The sequence below is a fragment of the Bolinopsis microptera genome, chromosome 4 (genome assembly GCF_026151205.1).
Source record: "Bolinopsis microptera isolate Bmic1 chromosome 4, MBARI_Bmic_1.0, whole genome shotgun sequence".
NCBI lineage: Eukaryota > Metazoa > Ctenophora > Tentaculata > Lobata > Bolinopsidae > Bolinopsis > Bolinopsis microptera.
Window position 1 is genome coordinate 11,978,981 of NC_087075.1, and position 19,187 is coordinate 11,998,167.

At 37.7% G+C, this 19,187-nt stretch overlaps 1 protein-coding gene across 2 annotated transcripts; it reads left to right on the forward strand.

Moving 5' to 3' along the window:
- The first annotated feature begins 6,807 nt into the window (after window positions 1–6,807).
- Window positions 6,808–18,964, forward strand: LOC134814263 (regulatory factor X 4-like). Of its 2 annotated transcripts, none has more exons than XM_063822346.1 (17): window positions 6,808–6,967; window positions 7,327–7,440; window positions 7,614–7,701; window positions 8,249–8,372; window positions 8,612–8,673; window positions 8,862–8,973; window positions 9,626–9,706; window positions 9,950–10,042; window positions 10,321–10,428; window positions 10,584–10,698; window positions 10,885–10,987; window positions 12,059–12,140; window positions 12,328–12,480; window positions 12,648–12,762; window positions 13,284–13,374; window positions 17,893–18,298; window positions 18,529–18,964. In XM_063822346.1, exons 1-17 carry the CDS (start codon window positions 6,889–6,891, stop codon window positions 18,742–18,744), a joined length of 2,142 nt encoding a protein of 713 aa, XP_063678416.1. In that variant the 5' UTR covers window positions 6,808–6,888; the 3' UTR covers window positions 18,745–18,964. The 2 variants fall into 2 exon arrangements, with proteins under 2 accessions (XP_063678416.1, XP_063678417.1); XM_063822347.1 differs by having other exon boundaries at window positions 12,651–12,762; window positions 18,529–18,954.
- The last annotated feature ends 223 nt before the right edge of the window (window positions 18,965–19,187 follow it).

Sequence of the window (19,187 nt, forward strand, 5' to 3'; positions counted from 1 at the left end):
TTTATACTAATTAGTGGGACTTCGTTTGGTTCTCCTTTCTTATACTCTACTTTTTGTGAGTTGCTGTGGACTTTAGTGTGTAGGTCTCTGTGTTTTTTGTTTTTTTGGTAGCTTCAGTTACTTCCTTTTAAAGTTTTAAGTGACTGGTAATACTTTTAGTTTTGACCTGCAGCTGTGGTGCAATATGAGCATATCCGTATATGCATGATAGTGTTCACTCCCTCGCAAGTCATAGCGACTCAACTTTGTATTTCCAACCTTCACAGCTCACGCACTAGATTCTAGAACTTAAATTTTATCAAACTTGATAAATATTTGTGATATTTTGTGCGAACCAAGTTTTCACGAGCAGATAATATTGATTTGAGTAGTATCATACGTCACGATCTGGGGCCGGGTTGTTGGGTTAGCCCCTGACGTTAATTCAATGGAGCTACGTGCTACGACGTAGATACCTACCATTGTCTGTCAATATTTCTCAATTCCAATCATCATGTGATGGTATATTCGCGTCAGTCTTGCACAATTCTAGCCGTCGTCGTTTCACCATGAATATATTATACTACTGATTGTATATTTCTAATTTGCATTGCATTGAAGTTGCTATTATTGTTATATTTTAATCTCGTAATTATAAAAACAATTATCAACATATGTTGACCTGTGTACCAGTCCGAGCATTTTCCTAAACATTCTTTGTCGCCATCGATATTATTCAAGTTTCCTTGCTGTATAATTCTGCATAATTTGATGAAAGTTTTAAACCAAAATGCTAACCAACCCACCATTATAGCGATCAAACTGAATACAATGATGCTAGAACGATTCCAAAGCGAACCCCGACAATTCCAGCACCTGAAGAGCAAGTTGTTTTGCAAAGCAGCCGTCAACAACAAGCTAACCATTATTGAGGTAAATTCATTGTTCAGATCATAGAGATGGTGAACTAAGATTTCGAGAATAATCTTTAGATTTTTACTTTATGGAGCTTTACTAATCCAAGCTGGACGACCAGCATTTTCATTTGTTAACCTAAACTATTTTTCAGGAGTCCCGAGCAGAAGTGTCACCGAAACTTGTACAAAGGAAACTGAGAAGACTAGGACTCTCCCCCATGCCTCTCGAAGAGCAGTAAGTTACTTAGCAATATTTAAAATTTTATTTTTTAATCATCTTAGTTTTTATTTTTTGAAATTAGATGGCATAATTTCAACTATTCGTGACCTTTTAATTGAGCCAAATGTGTAAAATTGTACCATCCAACTTCAAACATTTAACAGGCTATTTGATTAATTTGTCTGTATGACACAAGTATGATCGCGGTAAAATCATTAACTGTTGACGTAACTTCGCGGAAGTTGCTTAACTAGTTAACTGCAATCAAAAATATTCGCCTTATTTCCATAATTTGTCGAAACATCATTGACGATTCTAAATATCAGTTAGCTAACCGTATTTATTTTTCAGGATCACGTCAAACATTAAATATGTGTCTCTACGAAAGCAGTCAGCAAACGCCATCAAGATTAATCTGGAAGCTTTGTCAGAAACCATGGAGATATAAAGGAAGACCGGGATCCTTTCATCCTATAATCCTCATTTAACCATATTGGTGGAGAACAAAAAGATCTGCTTTGATATTTCGGAGACTGCATGACAGCACCAGTCACAGAGTCACAAAAGTTACACATACGTTACAGAGTCCCAGGAAAGACAGACAATCTAAACAGATTCTATGAGTGAAGATTTAGCAACGATTTGATAATATATGGAGATTTATTGTGATACTTTAAGCGGGGTTCCAGACAGTTTTATATTGTGGAATGTTGTTGTTAAGTCAGAGTTATTTTTGTAAAAATCTTTTAAGGGTTTTTTTCAAAGATGATTACTGATACAGCCATCTTAAGATAAGGTGGGATTTAACTAATTGTATTTTAATTATTATGAAGACCCGATTTGCAGAAGTTAATGATTGTAAAGAAATTTTTGTTGATTTTTGGCGAGTAGCAAACGGTGATACAATTTGCAAGTCTTAGTGATCTAACTAACTTGAGTGATATAACAGCAGAACATCATCGATGACATTCAGTTTTAAGTGATTTGTTAATGTTGATGACACTCTCTTAGACTTATATTTATAAATCATCGCTAAGAAAGGTTGAGTTGTTATGATTTAAACATTGGTGAGGTTTGGTCTATCTTTACTGACCATTAAAACATTGGATTTTATTCAAAAAACTGCAGAAGCTTGTAAATCAGTTACTCGATCTAAATGAGCATGATTCCAGATTATTTTATTGAATTTATTTATTGTAATTGTAATTTTGTAAATTTTATTTCACCATGATTAAGTTTTGTAGTTTTATTTGTGAATAGTTCAAAAAATACCAAGTAACAGTAGTCAGTAACCAAGTAACAGTCCCTAACATACAGTTTAAGAAAGCTGTGTTTTTCGTAGAAAATTAGAAGCACAATAAAATTGTTGTTAAGCTCATGTGTATTTGATGCCACGTTAAGTGTTAACAGATCCACCACTCTCCAGGATCAAGGATACTTCCCTATTAAAATGCCAAGTCATAAGTTTAACAAAAGTTGTTTTGTCACTCCATTTAAGGAAAATATCTTTACGCACGATTTCAAAGTTAAAAGCTTGGTAAGTAGCGAAACCAATCTTCATAAATTTATATGACGAAAATTTTATGAACATTAAACAATTACCATTTATTTAAAATGTAAGCATTTATTGACTAGCAACTTAGCAAAAATCTCGATAGATGTCTAAATTGTGGTGTGGCAGTCGGCAGTGGTATTGCAAGTTATGGTGGTATGTGGTATAGCAAGTTATGGTCATGTTCATTGTGAAGCTGTTTCATAGTTCTAAGGATACTCAGATAGCCTCAATCTTACAGATTGCATTGTTCTTCACATGAGTATCCATTTACAGTAATTTATGGCATACAAATTTCATTATCAGATTATCATTGAGGTACTTACATTAGAAAGATTATGTCATTCACATGGCACTGCCACTTATATTGCCCACCCTCAGATGTCATTATTAATGAACATGTCTGGCACTCTGATTCTTTAACAATGTAAGGATGCTGAAACCTGAGCATGAAGTCACCTTTATATGGAGTTATAGGGCCTGTCGTGATATCTTAGATCAAATTAATTCCACCGTGATCTGGTAGTACTCATCATTCTGCGGCCTCTATATGTATCGTCATCGCGCACAACTCCTTAAGAAAAATAGGTCATCTTCATGTAAATATTTGCAGTTTTCCAGACATTGATTGGATTAACGAAATATAGCAAGTCATCTCGAGATCAGGTAACAGGGACAGTAAATTTAAGTTAACAGTTGACCTATCAACTGTTAACTTGAATTTATCCACACTTTCTCTCAGGGTATATTCTGTAGTTTATTCCATTGTGTAATTTGTATGTAATTGATTAATTCAAAAGATTTCAATAAAAAAATTACCAAGTTTCCTCCAGACAGGATGTGACTGTATCTGTGATCTCAACCATGCAGACAGCTGTCATTAAGATTTGTCAAACATAATTCGCTGGTCACATGACCAAAACATCGTGTCTCCATTATTTTTAATTGTATTGTATTTTTAATGTTATTGAGATCCTTGCGGGATCAGCTGCATTAAACGAATTCGTCGTATGAGACTGCGTTTACTAAGCATTAGCTAGCAAAACCACAGAGCAAACATTGTATGTCCATTGTCCCATATTTGGACAAACCCATGAGAAAGTAAAACTGTCTGACACTATCTGACACATACCAAACATTGTATGTTCATATAGACCATATTTGGACATGTTTGGTACCCATGAGAATATTGAACTTTCTGGAATATTACAAACATTGTATGTCCATATTTGGACATACCATGTTTTATACCCCTGAGGATAGCAGGTGAAATACAATTGAAATAAGAATTTTGGCCATCCATATACAGTCGATCAAGACAAAAGTTGATTGACAATGACATGCGCAAAAACGAACGCAAAAGAAATTCACTCAATGAATAGAATATAAAATATGGCAACATCATCATAGTGATTATGTAGATATGAAAACAACGTATCTTGAGGCGACCCTGGTTTATCTTAGGACAGTAGGACGACTGCGACTGCGACTGAATACCATCATTACTGACTTGTCAATTTCATATCAAACGTCAGCTATAACTAACTATCCTTACATTGCATTTCTTTCTTTTATGTTGCCAAAGACGGCGAATGCCAAAGGCTGAATTTCAAGTGTCGGGAGGTCGTCAGACCTATACCATAAGAGACAGCCAGTAGTCAATATTCTGTAATCGACAATGTAGTAGGCTCAGCCCAGGCCAGATCAACGATAATTGTCTGAGAGTTTCACAATTATTATGTCACTAAGCACTTCCTGTACCACAGCAGTAGGTGGCTCAGCCCAAACTTGGGAGTTGTCTCAAATATTTAAAAAAGAAAAACCTTGCACCTTATCTATGCTACAAACACTGTAATACGTCATGACAAGTGTTTCACAAGTTTATTTAGCACTACCAGTACCTGTACTACAGACCTCTATTGTTATAGCGAGGTGAAGTTTCTGCACTACCAGTACCTGTACTACAGACCTCTATTGTTATAGCGAGGTGAAGTTTCTGACTGCCTAGTGGCGAAACGACCACTGAAAGCTGTAGGGGTGACAAAAATAAGGCCCGACCTTAACATGGCTGTTAGACAAAGACTCAGCATTTTTGTGTGGTATTCCTTATACTCTTGGTATATGGTATAGTAAGTGAGTATCATGTTGCAAAATTCAAAAAGGAGCATTTAGATAAATTTATGAACTTTTGTTGCTCGGTAAAAGTTTTGCCAATTTCGGCTCTTGTACAGATTGGTATAAAATGCGACCAGAACACAGAAGTGACAAACAAGGATCGACCGGGACCGCTTTTTATCTACAAGGCAACTGTTTTTATTTGTAGAGAGAAATCTCAAGCCGCCAAAGAGTTCCTGATATATAAGTCTAAGAGAGAAGTGCAGGCTTCCGACAAAGAAAGAGTACAAGAATCAGTGTAGACAGTGATGTCGAGAAGGGAAGAAACAGTGATACTGACGACTCGGTCAGAGATATTGACGATGATGCAGCGACTTCGAGCCAACTGACAAACTCCTACGCAGTACTTCAGACGAGCCCAGATCTCCGAACAACTTGGTATGGAACGAGGTTACCAAATATTTGAAGGAAAAGCTGGAGCCCCAGAGACGTAATCACCTGGAGTTCTGGCGAAAAAACCACACTCTGTATGTGAGTTTTCATATTACAAATACGAGTGTTGTAACTTCTGTAGATTTATTCAAACTTGTTTGAATTATTTATACCTTCTTTATGTCATAACGTGATGGAAAATCTGGAACTTGCAAATCAATTCAATATCAGATAATCGCATCGAATTTCATAAATTTTAGCATACTCAAAATTTTGAAACTTTTTAAGTTGGGTATTTTTATAAAATTTTTGAGACGATATATTATAATCATTTCACAAACCAGGATATAAATTGTGCCAAAAAACTCATTTAAAAATTTGTTTTGATGTGGTGGTGCACTGTAATGAATTATTTTTTTTATCATTAACGTTATGGTTAGGTTGGAAATAGAATTAGGGTTATATATCAGTACGAGGTTGATTAGGTTAAGGGTTGGGTTTAAGTCACTACTACCTGTGTTAAGTCACTGTTATATAAATTATCACAGAATGCTAGTTAATAACAGTAAAAAATGCCGCACATTCTTTAACAAAGTGTTGTTTATTGAACTCTCATCTCAGCTGATCGTAACTTCATCAGACACAACAACTGTACAACAAGTTTGAATTTTATTATTTATATCTATCTGAAGTAGTTAACAATAAACATCCAAAAGATCTGATAAGTCTACAAAGAAGATCGGTAAAAACATGATAAATGGCAATAACTAAAACAAGTTTGAATACGTGATTGAAATTATTCTGCGGAAACATAATCAGCAGTTGCAGTATCTGATGATTGACAAAGACAATTACTTGGCACAGCTTAGGACGGTGAAAAGCCGACAAAACTCATCAAAAATAGATAAACAATTTTTGATTCTAATCTTGATATGATTAGATATGATCGAGATACTAATTACCAACTTTGCTATTATTCTGATATAAGTAATGAACTGCAGCGGCACAATGACTTAGTGATTGTTGCACCGCTGCCGTCTCATCTGCATGCAACGTTACTGTTTTACACAATAATCTCCTCTAAATATGACAAGCTGGTTGCCAAGGCAACGGCATGCTTGTTGAACGGAGTAGCATGGCAACCATTGCACGCCAACGTTCGCCTTATACTTATCACATCGTTTTAGCTTGATATTCTCGTTTTCATTATTCGATTGTTAACTCTATCAGCTCAGCTAAATTACATTTGTTGTAGTATCGTGTACAGTGTTTTCTTGTGTGATCAGCTCTTTATTCTGAGTTTTAAAATCAATGTATACGATAAGTAGACGTACACTATTGTGCTGTTTTGTATCACATGCGGCTGGAAACTCTTCTCAGCAGTTCAGTTTGCTGAATACTCAACTTTATCTTGGATTTGCCAACGTGTTTTCAAATGTTTTTAATGCTTTTTCTAAGCGTTTGTATGCTTGACCAGTCCCTGTAGACTGTAGAGTGCTGACAAATAGTGACCTTCCCAAGATGTTGCACGGAAAGACCAAGAGTCGAATCCAGCAATTATCAACTATATCGCTTGCTGGGGAGTGTTATAAATCAAAATTTACCAAAAATAATTGACGAGCATCTTGTTTTGTTGAACGGTATTTTAAGTGTTTTTACAAAAAGATAGCAGAATGCTAGGAGGATTTCCGTTGAAGGTGGAGGTGGAATCAGTGCATTGGGAGGACCAGAATTCAGGATACAGTTTTCTAGGTAAAGTACTGTCGCTAATTAATTACTTAGATTAACTACTGGCTGGTCATTATCGGAATTTGAACCTAATTGTATCAGCCACAGTAAATAAAAATAGTGAGTCATCTCATTTTGCCGCCCAATTTTCACGGATTTAAATTTGTATATCTGTGAACCAAATTTCCGTCACTTATAGACGCAGTTGATGGCTTCATAAGCCATAAGGAACTTTCCATCGCTTAAATATTTTAAAACTGTAGAAATATAAAATATTGATTATAAATATGTATTAGATAGTTGATTGGAGACTTGTAGTAACAGTAAATATAAAAGTGATACACTTGTGTATAATTCTTTAATTAACAAATATGAACTCTCAGCAGCGGCAGATAGTCTCAGATCAACCTCAATCCTCTCCCCCTCATCCCTGGGTACTGGCACTATACTTTCCTCCCCTCTTGTTAATGGAGCTATTATATCACCTTCACCTCTCGGTAATATTTTATTTCTAATAAAGTAATAAGATGATATAAGACTAGAGATTTATGCAAATTTTTCATCTTACATGCCGTGGAAGGGAAGTGTTTAACAAAATTTCGCCAATACCATCATGTTCAACTATTGTTTTTTAAACTATAGAAAGGTTAGTTTGACTCCACTGTTTCAGGAGGGAGAATGAGAGGGATATGTGAATACGAAGACAGAGCTCGCCCTCAGCCACTCAGCAGGCTCATATCACCTGTCACTCAGCGCTGGTGGGTGCATCATTCATTATTATCTGACTGAGATATTCTGACTGTTATTGTATCGGATTTGAGCTCTTATTTCTCAATTGATGTTTTGTTGTAGTTTCACACCTCGCGATGTTAAAGTTTTGTTAACGAATAAAATCATTTCAACGATAAACTATTCTGTGTAAGATAACTTTTAAAATCAAATGTGTGGATATTATAGGGTCTCCAAAATAAAATAGTAATACTTTTAACAAACAAGGGAGAACCCTTTCCAATCCTAACATGGTAAAAAAGGGTTACAAATATCACAACAATGGCTCCATTATGGCTAATAGGGCAAACAGCGACCACCGCTTAAGAGCCGGTTAAGAGCCGTTTAAGAGCCGTTTAAGAACCGCTTAAGAGCCGCTTAAGAACCGTTTAAGAACCGGCTAAGAACCGGCTAAGAACCGCTTAAGAACCGGTTAAGAGCCGGTTAAGAACCGGTTAAGAGCCGGTCAAGAGCCATTATATGAAGGACTTGTTTTAATTCTTAATGAAAATCTCGAATAACAAACCAACATGGCAGGTTATCAGAAAATTACGAGGTATCAGAAGGGTGCAGTGTACCCCGGAACGTTATCTACGAACACTACCTGGACTTCTGTGTGAGAAACAGCGTGCAGCCTGTTAATGCTGCTAGTTTCGGCAAGGTTGGTTGCAGTATTAGTTTGTTAATAAAGCACATGTTGTTAGCGCCATCATGACGTCATCTGACATTTATCTTCTACGAATATTGTGGGATAACTCGTGGTTTTCGTGCAGAGGTCATGATAGTCATGACATTTAATTAAAGAATCAACCGTTGCAACTTCAGTGAGATGTACATGACATTATGATTAAATGAGTCCGAGTAAAAACAATACTTTCTCACTATAATGTATTGTTTCAGATTATTCGACAACATTTCCCGACCCTCAAAACTCGGAGATTAGGATCTAGAGGCCAATCTAAGTAAGAATGAAATAAAGTTTTGAAAACAGTGGTCGTGCATATTAATTACTTTCCAGGAGAGCCTAATTAGCTAATTATTGTACCAGTACTTATTATTGTATCAGTGTTTAACCTTGTGTCTCTTTCCATGCACCGGACAGAAAAGTCATGTCCCGGCCGTTTCCAGCTCTAAATCATCATTCGTTCAGGTACCACTACTACGGGCTAGCGATAAAGGAGACCTCCCAGTATCACATGAACGACTACACTTACAGCTCCCCCGCCAGAACCCAACCCCTTAAATCTAACATCGTATCTCCCGTAAGAATAGACATTTTAAAATTATGCGGCCACCCACGTTGATAGACGCTCATTTTGTTTTTAGTGATAATTTTTGTGATATATTGCACAATTCACAACTACTAGACGACAGTACGATGGTCCATATTTATAAATAGTGCTCTCGAGCATCATCTCGACTGACTGGTTACTGACTGGTTACTGACTGGTTACTGACTGGCCACTGACTGGCCACAACATCATCTCGACGGCTACTCACGGCGGGGAGGGCATTGAACCCCGATATTTTAAGTCTGATCGCTATTGGTTTCTTCTCGAGTGAAGGATCGAAATTTGCATTACGCCATTGCTGGTGATCAGAATGAGAAACCAATAATATCCAAACTGAGTGCTCAACTTAAATCCTAAGATAGTTCTCAAGCACTAATATGGGCCCATATTGAAGGGGGTTAGGAAATACTCTAATTTAACAACACCAACAGACTCATTTACTTAGTGATACTTAATCTTTTAAGAACGCAATTCCAACTTATAGTTATACTTATACCAGTGGGTGCCCGGTGCAGTGAGCAGTCATTAATCGTACCGATTAAGTATTCTCAATTTTTACCAAAATTGGGCGTCGTAAGTATAATCTGTAAGATTTATGGTCGATTGACTGGTATTTCTGCAGGTGAAACCAGTTCCAGCAGATGTGCTTGCGTCACTACTGCCAGACTTCCCCAAATCAGACGTCCTCAAAATACCAAAACAGGTAAAATTCTACCTTATTTAGGGCTGATAAAGCAAAAATTACATTATCATTCAGTTGTTAGATGGTTTCATATTTATATATGTATAGACAATAACGATAAAGTCGCAGCTGTTCGATCTTCTGCAATTTCATTAAATTAACTTGATATTGGGTAAATTTCCAAGGAAATGGTCGAGATATCTCAAGTCACGAGTCAGTACAGTTATTTGATGAGTCAACGATATGATAACATACATTTTGCAGGCAAAGATTGCGCACATAACCACATTTTTAGAGCAGTACAGGATCTACTCCCACAATGTTCTGGAAGTTATAGTGAAGGCCGCATTCTCAGAGGTACTCATGATATTCTTCATGTTTTACAAAAAAAATGCAGTGTACCATTTTAATTTCAACCACCAAGGTTATTTTGTGTTCCTCAAGGTCGTAACATAGGTCCAGTTTTAAAATATGCATTCTGCTACTGGAGGAATTAATTTAATTTAGTTCGAGGAGTTCTCAATCTCCTCGCGTCCTAAGATGGCGTTTCTCTTGTCGCATATACCAGGAGGTATAGTGTATACCAGGAGGTATGGGGATAATTGTAACAAGAAATTCTTACTCTTTAGCGCTAGGTTGAACCACTGTTGATGAAATTCTGGGGTAGCTTCTCAGACGAGGTGCTCTCTTCACTTAACCTCTTCTCTGATGTTGTTGCTTACTGCGATATTTTACTTTCAAAGGTACGTTATGTTACTTACTATCCGATTAATTTCAGAATTATCTTATCAATAAAAAGATTTCATAGCTTACTGCTTAGTACTATTGTCTATTACTAATAAATTAAAATTTCACGAATTAACTAATTTATTAACTAATTAACGTTATTGAAATTCAGACAATAATCTCACTCCTTCTCCCGACACCCCTTCATCCGATACCTTCATCCTTAACACAAACTATAAGGAGCTTTTGTAAACAATATGGCGGCTGGACCAGAATGGCTGTTGCAGGTATCAAAATCTTTTTGTGAAATGTTTTTAGTTATTAATCAATTGTTAGTTCGTAAGTTAAAATTTCCTAGCTACTAATTAGATGTTACAGATAGTGGATGCACATTTATGGGGTTTTTCCAATAATTGTACAACTGCAACTTTTAATAAGACATCATCGTCAAAACTCATTTATCTCTCTTACAGGATTACCAGGAAACATAGTCCAGGCAGTATTGCAAGCCTCTGATATATTCGTAGCTATGATGAGGAGACAAACCACTCTAACTCACATTGCTCAGGCAACCAGGTAAACTGAAGATCTGCCTACACCAGTAACCATGACTACAGTACCAGTAACCATGACTACAGTGCCAGTAACCATGACTACAGTACCAGTAACCATGACTACAGTACCAGTAACCATGACTACAGTACCAGTAACCATGACTACAGTACCAGTAACCATGACTACAGTACCAGTAACCATGACTACAGTACCAGTAACCATGACTACAGTACCAGTAACCATGACTGCAGTACCAGTAACCATGACTGCAGTACCAGTAACCATGACTACAGTACCAGTAACCATGACTACAGTACCAGTAACCATGACTACAGTACCAGTAACCATGACTACAGTACCAGTAACCATGACTACAGTACCAGTAACCATGACTACAGTACCAGTAACCATGACTACAGTACCAGTAACCATGACTACAGTACCAGTAACCATGACTACAGTACCAGTAACCATGACTACAGTACCAGTAACCATGACTACAGTACCAGTAACCATGACTACAGTACCAGTAACCATGACTACAGTACCAGTAACCATGACTACAGTACCAGTAACCATGACTACAGTACCAGTAACCATGACTACAGTACCAGTAACCATGACTGCAGTACCAGTAACCATGACTATAAGGTTACTTATCTCAAACCACTCTAACTCACATTGCTCAGGCTACCAGGTAAACACCAGTTAAACTGGGTCTGATGAGCATCTTGTAACTTACACTACTAGTAACCATAGTTACACAAATAGTTACCATAGTTACACTCCTAGTAACCATAGTTACACTACTAGTACCCACTCTAACTCACATTACTCAGGCTACTAGGTAAACACCAGTTAAACTGGGTCTGATGAGCATCTTGTAACTTTGTAATAAGTAATGTCCAATGTCCATTGATAATGGACTCTTCCTGTGCACGCTACTTAACGTCCATCAAGTGCATAATATGAGGAAGCTTTCATATTTATCCAGTTGTTTAATTAACATTGCTAATGACCCTCATTAGTACTTCAAGAAGGCTCGATATTTATCCAGTTGTTTAATTAAAATTGCTAATGACACTCATTCAGGACAGTACTGAGTAGCAGCAGTGCCGTGAGTCAAATGATACATGACTGGTGTCACCTTGATATCGATAGTATGACTCACCAGGTATATAAACATGACTTTTTAATCTTTTTGTTAACATCTAAAACTGAAGATATGCCTACATACCAGATTCTCAGTCAGTGAACTGGTCAAGACCAAGTTTAATTATCTCAAAAACACCTCTACTTTTTTCACTTAAAAGACTCATGAACAAAGGATCGGAACCAATATTTACTTTAACACTCCGCAGGCAATGTTCCTATTCACAAGTCCAGAAGGTGATATGAGTAGTGGGACACTGAAGAGGATCCAGAGTGAGTTCAGTGAGTTGCTAGGGGAACAAGCAAGCGTGGAGGAGTACGCGGAGTGGATCAAGGAACTAATTGACAAGTTCGTGGTCAAGGTTAGTAGAATTTAGAGATTATATAGTAGATTAAACCTAGATCCAATCCAAGATCTACTCACAGTCAGTGATTTAAACTGTTAACTTTGTGGGGTTCAAAAACACACGAGGATAGGAAGGAGAGGTTACTGAAATAAAACTGGTTTGGTTTACTAACACATTTTCAGAAGAGCGACAGTGAGGAGACGTTTAAAAACCACGCCCAGAAGTTTGTATCACAGTGGTCCTACTTCATCTCCAGGATTGTGAGGGATCTCACCTTGCGGAGTGCTCCCAGTTTTGGTACAGTCAAATAAAGTCTACCTTGTGAAGTTAATAATCAATTACAACGAATGACTTTTATATAAAGTGAATTTATTTCTTGAATAATTGAATTTATTTCTTGAACTCCTCTTGTTATAGAGTTATAGCATTTTACGAGATTCAAATGATTCATTATGATTTAACGTCAACGGCTGTTACAATACTTTAAACTCCCACTTCAGGTTCATTTCACCTGCTCCACATGCTGTTACAATACTATTAACTCCCACTTCAGGTTCATTTCACCTGCTCCACATGCTGTTACAATACTATTAACTCCCACTTCAGGTTCATTTCACCTGCTCCACATGCTGTTACAATACTATTAACTCCCACTTCAGGTTCATTTCACCTGCTCCACATGCTGTTACAATACTATTAACTCCCACTTCAGGTTAATTTCACCTGCTCCACATGCTGTTACAATGCTTTAAACTCCCACTTCAGGTTCATTTCACCTGCTCCACATGCTGTTACAATACTTTAAACTCCCACTTCAGGTTCATTTCATCTGCTCCACATGCTGTTCTCCGACTACGTGCTGCATCTTGTAGAGGAGCATCAACAAAGTGCACTGCAGGCTGAGCTGTGGTTAGTAGCATTGCCATTATATATTTTTTGTTTTTATTTTGTTTAGGGAACAAACTTGCTACAATGGTAGATGGCCTCCAAAGGTTCAGAAAAGGTAAGCATGTGATGACACCATGAGGTTTAATTTCGTGTTGTAGTCACGTGTAAAACCACAAAGTGCTTAGTTTGTATGGGACCCACTCAACTATTAACTAAGATCATCATTAATAGCAGATGGCCTTCGAAGGTTCAGAAAAGGTAAGCATGCGAGTTTTTAATCTCGTGTTGTAGTCATTAGTCACGTGTAAAAACGACGAAGGGGGTTAACCCCTAATTGCGAGTGATAAGGCTGAAACATTTTATACTGGATAGTTCTATAGTTAGATAAGAATTATATTCAATTAAAGCATCGTTTGAGCCCAAGAAGCTGCTCGGTACTAGGCAGAAAGTTGTCTTGGGATCGTTGCAATGTGTTCCACGTGTTGTAGGCATTGGTAGCTTGATAGTCATGGGTAGTTATGGCGACACAACCCACTTGCTCTCTGTGTTTACAGATCGTACCTTAACCCTCCCATGCCCTACCCTTATATTACTAGCACCTGCTCATTTTATAATTTGTAATTAACTACGCAACCCGTACTGTTATATTATTGGTATGTGATAACTTACCAGTTGCCATGGAATAAACGGATAGAACGAGGAAAATGAAATGATCATTTGCAGCGTTAATTTGGGCACGAGGTTTTAGTGACCTGTAGTCTAACGAGTCATGAGTGCCCCAGTTCTAAACTTATAGTTATGAATATTATAATTAGTTATAATTACAGTGAGAGGAGTTAAGTATGCAGTCTTATGTCTAGAATTTATTATCTTACGGTCGCGCCAACATCTTCATCTTATGCTATTAAGTGTATAACATAGACCCGATAAATATTTCTTTCAAGTTTTCTTTGTTCATTTATATCTAAAAGCTATCTACAAATTTATATCAGTGCTTTCAATTAATTTGATGCACTAATTTATACAGATTATCCGTAATACTAGGTTTAATTATCAGAATAACGTAAATTTAACAACTGCTATTCTTTATTTGATAACACCTAATTATTTTGTAGATAGACAAGAAAATGTTCCGATTATTGATACCACTAATCTCATTCACCTTGTTTTGTCTTATCAGCCCTGGTATGCCTTCCCCTCCTGACAAACCTTCTCCTGACGAACCTTCTCCTGACGAACCTTCTCCTGACAAACCTTCTCCTGACGAACCTTCTCCTGACGAACCTTCTCCTGACAAACCTTCTCCTGACGAACCTTCTCCTGACGAACTTCTCCTGACGAACCTTCTCCCTGACGAACCTTCTCCTGACGAACCTTCTCCTGACGAACCTTCTCCTGACGAACCTTCTCCTGACGAACCTTCTCCTGACGAACCTTCTCCTGACGAACCTTCTCCTGACGAACCTTCTCCTGGACGAACCTTCTCCTGACGAACCTTCTCCTGACGAACCTTCTCCTGACGAACCTTCTCCTGACAAACCTTCTCCTGACGAACCTTCTCCTGACGAACCTTCTCCTGACGAACCTTCTCCTGACGAACCTTCTCCTGACGAACCTTCTCCTGACGAACCTTCTCCTGACGAACCTTCTCCTGACGAACCTCCTTCTACAGACGAACCTCCTTCTAGTTCTAGTTACGAAACTCTTTCTACTAGTACTTCTCCTAACAAACTTCCTACAGCTGTCCCACTAACTATTCCTAACATCGTTAACCTAAATGATTATCCTGGGATAATTCCAGCCCTTGAGGAACAGTCCAAAGGAAAGTGCCAACCAACTCACAAAATCTTTATCAAATCTGGAGACTCCTCTCATCTACTCAATGTTATTAATACTAGTCGTAATGCAAATATAACGGAAGGTGTGTGTCAATTCCCGGTTAGCGCCATGGATCTTGTGCTCAGAGAAGACATTTCTTCTTCGTGGATAATAGCAATTTCTGAAGTACCCTGGTTCTGCAAACTCGATAACAACAACCGATACTGCGACGCAATTTCTGATTGCCTCACAGACGAATGTGGCTGTACCAGTAAAGAAGTTTTCTTTTGTCCAAAACGCACTGGATGTGTTACCTTTCCACAGTTGTGTGATGGTAAGAATGATTGTCTTGATGGCGCAGATGAGTGTTTATGCGAGGGTTTTGTGGAAGTAGAATGTCCTATCCTAAACTCCTCAAGTATTTGCTTGTCACAAAGAGAATACTGTGAAAAAAGAACTCCATTTCAGAGTTAAACTATTCATGCACCTTTCATAATATTGAAAATGTTGACTGCTCTGCAGTTTCGGATAATGAAAACCGTCTCATCAACCCTATCAACCGATGCCTCAACGATAATATCATACACCTCTTCGAAGTCGATAATAATGAAGATATTTCCAGCTACTGTAAAACAAACTGCTCTGAGACTCCTGACTTTGATGATGAAAAATGGGCTAAGTTTTGCGACAGAATCGTGTTAAAAAGTATGGGTAAGTTCAAGCAGATTGATTTCACTTGTACGCCCAAATACTATGATGAAACCTGCCAATTATCTAAACTATGTGACGGAGAATTAGATTGTTCTAACGGTGCGGATGAGGCAGAATGTCCAGGTCGTTTCTATTGCTCCCTCAATACCTCTGAGAGTACAGAGTGGGTGACTCCTGATAAAACTTGTGATAATATCAAACATTGCTCCAACGGGCGTGACGAATGTGATCCCTGTAACTCAGATGGGTTATCCAATCTCCTCCTCAGTTCTTACTTTCTGCTTGCTTTCACAGCTATTGCAGGAGTCTCAGCAATAGCACTGAACTTTAGAGGGGGGATCAGATGTTTCAACAGCAACCCTTCCACATCAGCCGGCAAAGTTGACAGATTGTTGTGTCTCCAGGTTCTTTTCTTTGATGGTAGTATGGGTCTGTATAACTGTGGTATTGTGGTGGCAGCCCTGGTTCTTCGTGTGAATGGCAACTACTGTCTTCAAGATGAAAGTTGGAGATCAAGTATCTTCTGCCAGGCACTTGGACTGACATTCTCAATAGCTTCACATGGATCCCTCAGTGCAATAGCCCTTATGAGTGTAGTCAGGTGTATTAATTGTGTCAGAGTACATCATCAAACCAAACTTAAAACAATATTTATAACATCTGCCATACTTATTGCCATAAATGTGATCAACGCATTGATTCCCATCCTTCCTTTGGTTGCCATACAAAACATCTTCCGTACAGACGTGTTCTTTAAAAACTTTCTAGATAATCCCTTCATCAGCTCTAGCTATGTAAACATGACCAGGTTAGACCAAATACATGAAACATATTACTCTAACAAAACTGATCTGTACACAACAGTCAGGGACCTCAACATCATCACCAGTAAAGACAACATATTCGATATCATAGAGATCGGATATTATGGAAACACCCGTCTGTGTGTCCACAACGTCTTTAAAGAACAGGAATCCTACTTCATCTATAAACTCTCCTACCTTATTATAGTATCGCTACTTCTGGTCATAGTTACTCTCACTTACCTCATCATAGTTAGAAAGCAGTTAGTTTCTCGACGTGAAGTGGGAGACATTGGGGGTGGGATGAACAGACAGAACGCTGCAGCCCCCTCATTAGCTCTGAAGGTTTCTCTGATGATAGGAACACAGCTAGCAAGTTGGTCGTCTTTTATCGGGGCTGCTGTGTACTTCCAAATAGTTAGTGATAGTCCTCCTCCTCTACTGTTTGAAGTGCTAGCTCTGGTTGTTCTACCCATTAACAGCATTCTGAACCCCATTTTCTACAGTGAACTGTACAAGAATATAAATACTCGTTTTTGGAGAAGCTGGAGAGGATTCACTTCAAGAATGCACTAGTGCATTCAATCTTTATCCAACAAGACCCCAAACCTCCCGACAAACATATCATGCACAACAGTAAAGTGTACATTAAAGACCATGCATCGAGACAGTAGGAAATTCACTTTTTAAACAGGGAAATCAAGTAGGCCCGTTTTTAAATGAACAAGAAAATAACACTCAATCTAAAAATAATACTGAACTTATCATCCTTACTAAACGTTTTATCTTTCTACCAATGACACCTTGATAAGTTCCTTATCGTTTATCTCGTGTTTGCCACACGTTGCATGATATATCATAACAATTTAGTAGCTGTATAGTTTTATCAGTTCGTATAAGTTATAAAATATAAATTTGCAGTTGTTAATTTTCGAGTGCAGATAGTTCGCATCAAATAAATATATTTTCAGAGTATGAATACGTTGTAATCAGTAACTTAATATCTACTTACCTTTATCATAACATCGTTATCACTGCGTCAAATAAAAAACAACCAGAAATGTGTTTTAAGAATAATCAAACTCAATATTACAATAAATATAAGGCTAAATAGCTAAATTTAATAACATTTATAAATAACCGGTTTCCAAAAACCTTCAACCTGGACAAAATCTTCAAATTCACTTCTGTAAATTGTACATTTCAGGGCCTCGTTAACCGGAGAAAAGTGCCAGCCCACATTCCCCTCCGTAGCAGCTGAACACCAAACATCAACTAACCAACACATCCCAACAAGTCACAGTAAGGGGACGTCATCACCACAAAACTTGGCTCCATCCCAGCAAAACATGATGTCATCACAACAAAACATGGCGCCATTATGTCAAAGTAATGGAACCTTAATACAACCCAGAATCAATAATATCGACAAAACTTCCCTTTCTCCTGGGCACGAAACAGAAATCTCCGTAGTTGACGATTATGTTGAAGTGACGTCACAACCCCTGGAGATTGTGACGTCATCAAATGACGTCATGATGACTTCACCGGAGGATATGATAATGTCTCATATAATGGGGAACCCACTCGATGAAACAGAAGACATCAATATGGTAAACCTCGATTGTTTAACTAAACTTTGCTTTTTTCAACAAAGATTTGCCAAGATACCTGCTACATTCATTGCCCGGATATCAGTAATCAAAAGACTTTCTTTTAAAGTTTTAAGATTAAAGAATCTATTATTACAACCACATTCCAAACCAGTTACCAGATCCAGGAAGTCAATAATAATTTAATAAATAGCAGCCTGCATAATATCTAATGCAACCACTGTCTTCAGGAGGGGAACGCCAGTATGCTCTCCTCGTCCCACAACAGCATTTTCTCCCTCTCTAACGGTCTCACTATCGGTAGAACAGCTAACAGGAACATCATGCTGCAGAACACTTCCTCTGATATCCTGACTACTCAAGATATCATCCTAAACGAGGGAGACACCCTCTCTGAGAACTTGATGGAGGAAATATTGAAGTGCGTGTCCAATAGCAATATTTGAGTTTCTGATTTATGATGAACTAAAAGTTTGGGTGGTGTGTAGATAGCTTTGGGTGATTTGTACAGATTTTTAATTTTCCATCTGTTTTCAGATTATTTATGAGTTTACAGTTGATCGGTCAACCATTTCAGAAGAATTATCTTAATTTAGTGATCGTGTTTAATACAGAATGATTTTGTACAGATTTCTATTGAGACTTTGTGAATTTTAATGATGACTCTATCTTGTTTATATAGTAAGCTATTGTAGATTAAACCTAGATCTAATCCAAGGTCTAGTCACAGTCAGTGATTTAATCTGCAAGCTTTGTGGTTCAAAACAACAAGTAATGAGAGGGTAGTGGTACTGAAATAAAACTGGTTTGGTTAACACATTTTCAAAAGAGGGATAGTGAGGAGACGTTTCAAAACCACGCCCAAAAGTTTGTAACACAGTGGTCCTAT